The sequence below is a fragment of the Andrographis paniculata genome, unplaced genomic scaffold, assembly GCF_009805555.1.
Source record: "Andrographis paniculata isolate CXL003 unplaced genomic scaffold, ASM980555v1 Contig89END, whole genome shotgun sequence".
Taxonomy (NCBI): Eukaryota; Viridiplantae; Streptophyta; class Magnoliopsida; order Lamiales; family Acanthaceae; genus Andrographis; species Andrographis paniculata.
The window spans coordinates 656,690-666,619 of NW_026137627.1; the positions used below are offsets into that span (position 1 = coordinate 656,690).

Sequence of the window (9,930 nt, forward strand, 5' to 3'; positions counted from 1 at the left end):
TACGACAAAAATATAATTGTTGATGTATTTTTTCAACAAAAATAAAGTAAAATTCAAAGATATAGAAAATATCCTTAAACTTGATTAATTAGTGCCTGAGATTAGGAATCTCTAAACACTGTAACGTACAGAAACTAAACTGGAAAATAAAATACTGAAATCTAAAGTGGTGATCCCCAAATCTGACTTTGCTTTGTTGAAGTTGATTGAAGATGCCTTGCCAAATGATGATCCAAATCCTTAAATATTCCCTGGGAAACCGTACTGAAAACCGTCACCCGAACGGTTACAACGTCTCCTTCTCAACCGTCTTCCAACCTTTCTTATGCTGACACGTGTCCCCAGCAGACCAAAAATCCCTATATTTCACTCCTTGAGCCAACTACAGACCTTCCGCTCTTTTGGCCCGACTTCGTCCTTCGTCCGACCTACTTCTTCGCCCGACCCCACTTGGGCCGACCTCCATATCAACCGCCCCCTATATTTGATCAAAGGCCTCCGTGTTTGTCCGACTCCTCCTTCTATCCGACCTACAGTTTACCCGACCTGCGGATATCCCATCTCAACGACTTTCTGTCTCGAGGATCTCCCGACTTGAAAACCTTCCGACTTGAGGTCTTTCCGTCTTGCGGACCTCCCGACCGGAAGACCTTCCGACTTGAGGTCTTTCCGTCTTGCGGATCTCCCGACCTGAAGACCGTCCGACTTGAGGTCTTTCATCTTGAGGGCCTCCCGACCTGAAGACCTCCCGACTTGAGGTCTTCCCGTCTTGCGGACCTCTCGACCTGAAGACCTTCCGACTTGAGGTCTTTCCGTCTTGCGGACCTCCCGACCTGAAGACCTTCCGACTTGAGGTCTTTCCGTCTTGCGGACCTCCCGACCTGAAGACCTTCCGACTTGAGGTCTTTCATCTTGAGGGCCTCCCGACCTGAAGACCTTCCGACTTGAGGTCTTCCCGTCTGGCGGACCTCCCGACCTGAAAACCTTCCGACCTGAGGTCTTTCCGCCCTGAGGACCTACCGACCTGAGGTCCTTCCGTCCTGTATTTTCCTTAGAAATAAATAAATAAATTTATTTTCCTTGATTTCCTCACGGTGTCCTTCAGCCAGTTCAATCAACCCTATTGTCAGGCCCATTCTTCTTTTTACCTTGGGCTTTTAACCTAATTCTAAATTTCGTACGTAACAACTTGCCCGCCGCCAAGGGACTTTCAAACGCCATTTAGCAATCAATGTTTGGAAGTTCATAAATCACTACCCTCTTGAAAAACTCCCTTAGCAACTGCACCAGTTACTGCAACACTCCTGATAAACTTCCTTCTTCGCAATACAAGCCTGTGTGAATCACAATCCCAAAACATTCTAACTATGGCGGAGCAATACATGCCTGCCCTTCCTTTCGACGGAACCCTTCCAGAAGGTCCATTTTCAGCTTCGAAAGTACTAACTCCGACGATCCGTCCATATTGCACTACTCCTGAAGATTCAAATCGGATGAGGGAAGTTTTGGAATCTCGCAACCCCTTGGCTATCAACAATCCCAACTACCAAGCAGTTCGCATCCGGGACAGCATCAAGACCCATCTCACAGACCCAAAAGATCTGTATCGCGCTTGGTATCGACGAGTAGCAGAACACTTCCAGACCCAATGGCGTTCCCAAAAAATCGACCAAGCAATATTGCTGTCCACCATGCCTATCAACCTGCATGAGAAGGTGTTGTTGGCCATGTCTGCCTTCTGGAATGCGGAAAATGGGACTTTCCTCTTCCCATCAGGCCCCTTTGGCCCAACTCTTATGGACGTGGCCATGATCGCACATCTCCCAATCGTGGGTGAAGACCCTGTAATGGGAGCCCTAGATGGGCAGGAGCCATCAGAAGACCATCCGGGATGGTCCTTACAAAGTGTGAAGGAATGGGGTTGGACAAAGTTCGCAACCGACCAGCAAGGGGCTCCAGGGACTCCTGTAACCGACCGGGAGCATACTGCCTTTATTCTGTTCTGGCTTTGTAGGTACATCATTGTTTCTCCTTCCAAAAGTGTTCTTCCTTCCCACCTCGACCTGGCCATTCATATTGCGTCAGGTCGGTTCTTCTCCCTTGGTACTCTATTTTTAGCCAATCTGTTCGAAGGACTCACCAGGGTTAGCCTTCGTTTAACAGATAACGATAATAGGAAATTAGACACTGCCGCGTCGGGTCCTTTTTGGTTTTTAGAACTTTGGTCCCGTCTTTACTTTCCCAACGCGTTTAACTTAGGATCTCCGCCCACTATGCCAACGTCTGAAAAACATTTAGGATTAGTCCTCAACCGACTCTGCTCAGGACGCAATAAACTCCAATCATCCGACCCAATAATAACTGCCATTTTAACAGATACCCGCAGTAACTCTCGATTTTCTATGTATAAAAAATATGCGGGTTATGCTCCCGACCATTTTTGGCCCTTTCCAGTACCAAACCCACTTCCGACTCCTGAGCCTTGTCCTCATCCCACCTATCCTTTCGCCTGGGACGTCGCCCTCAAACCCAGGTCTCTTTTTAGTAGCAAGAAACTTGATAAAAAAGGGCAGAAAACTTTTTACACTTTTAACTATGAACCTCAATTCATGGCGCGCCAGTTCGGCTGTTGCCAAGGTATCCCTGGACCCGTCGCGTGTCCCCAAATAATTTTTCAAAGCCCCGACCGACGAGTCCTTCCTAATTCAATCCCTTCTTATATCTCCCAGCTCACCACGTATATAATTTCCAATTCTTATATTCCTTTCCGCTCCAACCCTGAGATCGTAGATACTTTCAATGAATGGTGGTCGGTCGTATGGTCCCTGATATCCCCTGATGAGAGTCGGTTGCTGAACGTCCTCCTCCCTCCCCAAGGACTGGTTCTAGGGACGGCGATACATACTAGCACCCAAAAACATACAACCGCCCCGGGAATCGGATCTGGTGGTCCCACGCGCAAAAGAAAAACTTCCCAATTGCAAACACCCCCGACCTCGGAGACCGACCAACAAACACTAGCAGACCTTGGAATAAATAGGACGTCAGCAAGGACCCGACCCCGAATTGGTAATGTTTCTTAACACCGTGAACCAATTCACTAAATCGTAACTTTGATTCTACTCATTTCATTCCCCAGAACCGACCTTGGTGACACCGACCAAGCAACCGACGCCAGCACCAACCGACCATTCAATCGGGCCTTTGGTCCAGACCAATTTGCCAATGAGCAATCGGGCGGAGGACCCGACGCGGAGGCAAACTCTTCCTCCCGCACCGAGGAGTGGTCGGGCCAGGCCCCCGACCAGGAGACAATCTTTACCAGCAGTACCTACAGAACCAGTAAGTTCTCTCACCAGCACTCCTTAGTATTCTAATGATCAACCTTGATATAGTTAACAACAAACATCTTCATGATTTTTCCACAGACACCTTCACCCATCCCATCAGCAGCAGGGGTCTCTTCTGACAGCGAGGGGACTACTTCCCAGATGGGTCGGCCGCCATACATGGCATCAGACTCATCTATATCAAAGGAAGAACCAGCCGCCCTCGCCGAAACTGACCTTCAAAACGACATCCCTGATGCTGCTGATCCCGAAATCGAAGGTGCCCCAGAGATCCTGGCTGCAGTGGCTCTAGAGGTAGCCGTCCAACCTGCAGCCGCCCTACCAGCAGCGGCACTCCCTCTAGCCATCGAATGGCAGGCAGAAGAACCACCCGTGGCAGCCCAACCTCCAGAAATGGGAGAAATGTCTTCATCCGATTCGGAGACTTCTGTGAATTTGGTAAGATTAAACCAATCCAGGTCATAACTTTTCTTTCGAAAAACACTAACTGTTTCCAATACTACTTTCTATAGGGACCCAGGTCGGCACCTCAGCGACCATTCGCAGCAGCCGACGAGTCGGCTGCTATTATACCAGCTGTCTGCCCAACTCGACCGACCTCATTGCTGCCCCCCTCACTGACAGCAGTCCGCCCAGAGGTACCACATATTTTCTCCGAACAAATTTGCAACTCCCTTGGAATATGTATTGACATTGTAGGACTTGCAGGGGCCTTCGGACTTAGCTGTCCTATCGACTGTTCCGGTTCCAGCGGAGGCCCAGACTGTGTTCACTGAGGCCATTAACCGTCCCCTGTCCGAACTAAGGTCCGACTTATTGGACAAACTCATTCAGACGGTTGGTGGCCTTCTTTTTTACACTCCAACGGAATCACCAGCCGTCCCCATTCTGCATCGGCTGATGGAAAGACTTACAGAGCTCAAAACTGAAGTGGTAGTCATTGGCCTTCTGTCAGCCGAAACCCCCCAGCCCGACTTCGATCAAACAACGCTGGAGAATTCTTTGACCAAGACTCGAGAATCCCTTCAGCAAACTACTGGAAGACTGGGTGGTCTCCTTAGCACGAAAGCTCTGGTTGATGATGCCATTCAGAAAAAGGAGGCAGAATTGCGGGAGCTGAGGAAAGAACAGTCTACCCTGGATAAGCAAATTACCAATGAACAGCATCTGCTTGAGAAGTATACCAAAAATGAGGCTGAATTGGATCAAGAGCTGAAAACCCAAGCCCGATCCCAATTCATCAGAAGATATCAGACGGCTGCCAATACCAGAAGGCTATCCAGGGATGAAAACAAATGGACACAGATAAAAACTGCCCTAGGGGCACTATTGTAATATTTCCCCCTTTGTAACAACAACTGACTTAGTAATCCATTTTTTCTTTCTTCTCTCAAAACAAGGATCACCTTTCAATTCCCAGCTTTATAGGAAACGAACCAAACTCCTTCTTTAAAAGAACATTGTTTCTCACATTTCAAGAAACACATTCCCAGGCACACTGAAAGTGTTAACAAACATGGCGAATGACCGACCTCATGTTCCATCAAGCAACTGGGAGGGTGTTCTTCAACCCTTCTTTGTAGGTAATCACCCTATTGGAGGCCATGCAGAAGACTTGTTACATATACTCAAGCAACTAGACTTCAAATTCCGATTCTCCCAACGAGGTAGAAGAACTATTCATCGCGTCATCCGCCTGATGGAAAAAGTCATTGAGGGGTATGAACCTCTTCATGACATCCTCAGCCGCATCCCTGATCTCCATCATCACATGGAAATGATCGAAAATCACGCAGCAAACATACTTCCAGATCTTGGTTGGGATAACCTATTTTCCAACCAACGAAAAGTCTTTTCAAGATTGCGGACCATCGTTGATCGTGAACATCAAGCCCTAACAGACATGCAAGCACGTACCCACCAAGATCTAGATGACATGCAAAGCCAATGGGAAAGGTACCGACCAGACTTGGAAGATCTTATTGAAGAAGAACCAGAGCTAATATCCACTCACTGGGATGAAAAGTCTGATTCAGAGACAGAAAAGTTCTCACAACCACACGATGACTAACAGAAATGAACCTTCCAGTAGGTTCGAACCCCCATAAATGGGTTCTGAATAATATGTGGTTTCAGGCAGTTTTGTTATCTGAAAAGGCAGGATAATACCTCTTCAGATATTTAGCATTAATACAATCATGTACTCTTCTACCTTCATGATTTACAATAATGAACGCGCCATTTCCAATATCTTTTTGAACAATGTATGGTCCTTCCCAATTCGGTGACCACTTTCCCAATTGATCAGTTTTCTTATATGTAGGAAGAATGGTCTTCCAGACTAGGTCTCCTTTTTGGAATGTCCTGTGAAGAACTTTCTTTCCGTAACTCCTTGCTCTGATTTCACTCTGTTTCACACTTCGATCTATTGCATGGAGACGGTTAACATCCAAATCTTCTAACTGCTGCAACATAAGTTGTTGGTATTCCTTTGTAAGATCACTATCAGTAAATTCTGTTCGGCCGGATGATGCCCGAATTTCGGCTGGTAAAACAGCATCTTGGCCAAACGTAAGTTGGTACGGCGAGAACCCTGTGGCCGTATTTCTGGTATTTCTATGTGCCCATAAAGCCTGAGACAATAACAAATGCCACTTTCTTGGGTTCCCTTCAATCATCTTCTTTATAATCCCAATGATAATCTTATTTGCTGCTTCCGCCTGTCCATTGGCTTGGGGATAATAAGGTGAAGAATGATGTAACCGAACACCGAATTCTGCCAAGAAATTAGAGAACTTTTCCCCTGTAAAGACCAAGCCTTGGTCGGTTGTTATAGACTGAGGAATACCATATCTGTAAATAATTTGGTTCAAAACGAAGTCTATCACTTCTTTCTGATCCACATTTTTCAAAGCAACTGCTTCTACCCATTTGGTAAAGTAATCAGTCGCGACCAATATGAAACAATGATGTTTCGATGAAGCAGGATGTATCTTACCAATAATATCCATAGCCCATGATTTAAAAGGCCATGGTTTTGCCAAGAATTGCAATTCGGTTACTGGCAAATGGTTTAAGTTTCCATGTCTCTGACATTCCTGGCAGCCTTTGGCAAATTGTATGCAGTCTTCAAAAATCTTTGGCCAGAAAAACCCCAAGCGATGAATGGCCCATCTCATATTGAGACCTGCCCGATGAGCTCCACATATCCCACCATGTACTTCTGTCATCACTTCTAGAGCTTCTTTAGATCCCAAGCATTTCAAAAGTAAACCTTCAAATGATCTCTTATACAAAATTCCATTTATCAATTGAAAACGTAAAGCCTTCAATCGTGTCGCAATTGAAACACTCGCACCAGGATTCTGTAAATACAGGATAAGCTCTGTTCTCCAATCGGGCACTGTTTCGCAGTCGGGCTCCTGTCCGACAGTCTCCTGCTCGACCAGAACTTCGCAGTCGGGATCCTGTCCAATAGCCTCTTGCCCGACCGTAACTTTGCAGTCGGGCTCCTGACCGACCGTCTCTTGCCCGACCATTTGGTCATATATTGGGTCTGTCTTTTCTTCTATGCCCGACTTGATCTCCGACCACATATCCTCCAGAATTCCTTTACAAGCCCTTTGAGCCAACTCATCGGCACGTTGGTTTTCTTTCCTCGGAATGAACTCAATTATTACTTCTGAGATTTTCGTCAGTAACCGACCCACAATGTCCCTGTATCTACGGAGATGAGGGTAATTACAAACATATTGGTTGTTTACCTGGTTGATTACTAGTTGAGAATCCCCTCTTATGATTACAGACTGGACCTTCCTGGCAATTAAAGCCTCCAAACCCAAAATTAAAGCTTCATACTCTGCCGAATTATGGGTCATAGCTTCCAATCGTAGTTGTAAGTTAATCTTTTGACCATCGGGTCCTTGCAAAAAGACCCCTGCCCCTGATTTGTTTCCAGAGGTAGAACCATCAAAGAACATCACCCATGTTCTGGTACTCATATAATACACACATCCGACCTGTAGGGTATTCAAATATGATGGACAACCGAATGGTCGGACGCTATCACTATGAGAATACCCGACTTGGGAAAATTCTGCTAAGAAGTCGGCTACTGCTTGTCCCTTAATTGCCCTCAGTGGGGAATGGTGAAGATCGAAAGGAGCCAATTTGATGGCCCATTTCATGAGTCTGCCCTTCATAGTAGGTCTCTGTAAAATCAATTTGATGAGATCCACCTTTGATATGACCTCAACTCTTCTGGGCAGCAAATAATGCTCGAGTTTAGTGCAAGCGAAGACCAATGAATAACACATTTTTTCTGGCATAGTGTAATTCAATTCTGGTCCTGTAAGGGTTTTACTGAGATAGTAAATTGCCCTTTCCTTCCCGTCATCACCATCCTGCGCCAATAAACAACTAACCACTTCATATGTATTTGCCAAATAAAGTTTGAGTGGCCGACCTTGTTTGGGAGGCATCAAGACTGGAGGGTGAACCAATGCCTGCTTGATAGCATCTAAAGCCGTTTGTTGGTCGGGCCCCCATTCAAAGGCAATCTTTCCAGCTTTCAACAATTTAGTAATAGGTCTGACCTTGCCAGCAGCATTAGAAATGAAACGCCTCAAATAATTCACCTTACCCAACAGACTCTGGATTTCTGTAACCGTCTTGGGTGGCCGACTATCAAGAATGGCTTTAGCCTTGTTGGCATCAATTTCAATTCCTCTCTCATGAACTAAGAATCCTAGAAAGCTCCCGGCTGATATTCCAAAAGCACATTTGGTTGGATTCATCTTCAACTTGTACTTCTTCATTCTTTCAAATGCCTCTTCAAGATCCCTCAAATGTTCGTCAAAACTGGCAGATTTAACTATAACATCATCAATATACACTTCCATAGATCTGCCAATTAAATCATGAAAGATTGAATTCATGGCTCTTTGGTAAGTTGCCCCTGCATTCTTTAACCCGAATGGCATGACTGTCCATTCATAAATACCCAAAGCCCCTGGGCATCTGAATGCTGTCTTAGGAATGTCTTCTTCTGCCAAGAATATTTGGTTGTAACCTGCATAACCATCCATCAGACTAAGGATTTTATGCCCTGCTGCTGCATCTATCAGCATGTCGGCCATAGGCATCACATATTCGTCCTTAGGGGTAGCTAGATTCAAATCCCTGAAGTCGATGCATATCCTTATCTTACCATTTTTCTTGACCACTGGCACAATATTAGCCAGCCACTCCGCATAACGGCAAGGTTGAATGAAACCCACTTTGAGAAGTTTTTGGATTTCTTCCTTGATTTGAGGCATCAGATCTGGACTCATTCGCCTTGGAGGTTGTTTGTAAGGTTTACAACCTTCTTTGATGGGCAATCGATGCTCTATTAGACTTCTTGTCAAACCAGGCATCTCTGAATAATCCCACGCTAAACAATCAATGTTGTTTCTAATAACTTCAAGCATCATTGTTTGTTGCTCTTTAGACAAATAACCACTTAACCTGATCACTTTTGGAACCAATTCGGTTCCTAAATTAAACTCCAATAACGGGTCTTGTGATGAAGCTGTTGGTTCTGTTTTTTCTAATAAGTCGGGCCAACGAAATTGTTCATCTTCTTGGAGGTGAACATCCAGAATCTCTTTATTATTTTCTACTTTATGTAATAACTGTTTTAAATAGAACTTATTAATAAGAGAACTACATACTTCTAAGCTTGTATCTTCCATTACAAACAAATTATACGGGAATGGGTGTGGCTTTATCATGAGCCATACAATAAAGGTGTTCTTTTAATAGAACATCGAGTTCTGGCCAGTGACTTTATAACCCTTGATTGGGTATTCCCTGGCCATGTACAACTGAGACATCGGAGCCACCTGACTGGAATAAAACACTGACTCTTCAACTTGTTCGGTTACATCGAATGGGTTGTCATTCGCTTCCATTTTGAAGACTTGATTTCCCTCCCAGAACATTAATTGTTGGTGCAGGGTTGAAGGCACACATTGAGAGGCATGAATCCAGTCTCTTCCCAGCAAGAGAGAGTATGTAGTATCTGCGTCCACAATAAAGAAAACAGTAGAGATCTTCTTTGGTCCGACCTCGATTGTGGCAACCATCATGCCTTCCGGCTTGGTCGGTTGCCCTGTAAAACTTGTCATTTCGAATTCCACAGGAGATAGATCATGTATTCCTTTTCCTAACTTCTTGAGAGTCTTCAATGGCATAACATTAAAAACTGCTCCATTATCCACGAAAACCTTTGTGATTGGTTTCCCACAAATATGAGCATTAACATACAGAGGCTTCAAATGGGAGATCGCACCCTCTGGAATAGGAGGAAACACAATCGAAGGTGGCTCCGGTTGAGGCTCAGAATCTGAAGTCTTTGCTCCCTCTGTCTCCTCTAATTCACCATCTGCCAAGAAAGCCCATAAAGGTTCGTCCATAGTTTCATCTACCAGACTCGCCCACGTCGGTTCATCACTCATCTGATTAATCTCTGTCATTCGACAAGGGATTCGTGGTCCCAGACGAGATTTAACAGACCTTAAACTTTCCTCTGTAGTTA

At 45.2% G+C, this 9,930-nt stretch overlaps 1 protein-coding gene across 1 annotated transcript; it reads left to right on the forward strand.

Annotated features, from left to right (window-relative positions):
• The first annotated feature begins 173 nt into the window (after positions 1-173).
• Positions 174-4,877, forward strand: LOC127242848 (uncharacterized). Its single transcript, XM_051262559.1, has 6 exons — positions 174-3,069; positions 3,140-3,342; positions 3,429-3,788; positions 3,863-3,988; positions 4,059-4,300; positions 4,844-4,877. The coding sequence occupies exons 1-6, from the start codon at positions 1,368-1,370 to the stop codon at positions 4,875-4,877; spliced, it is 2,667 nt and encodes an 888-aa protein (XP_051118516.1). The 5' UTR covers positions 174-1,367.
• Positions 4,878-9,930: the final 5,053 nt, after the last annotated feature.

Coding starts and splice junctions, on each gene's coding strand:
- LOC127242848 (XM_051262559.1), top strand. CDS start 1,368: ATGGCGGAGCAATACATGCCTGCCCTTCCTTTCGACGGAACCCTTCCA. Junction 3,789..3,862: donor CGGAGACTTCTGTGAATTTG/GTAAGATTAAAC, acceptor TACTTTCTATAG/GGACCCAGGTCGGCACCTCA. Junction 3,989..4,058: donor TGACAGCAGTCCGCCCAGAG/GTACCACATATT, acceptor TAGGACTTGCAG/GGGCCTTCGGACTTAGCTGT.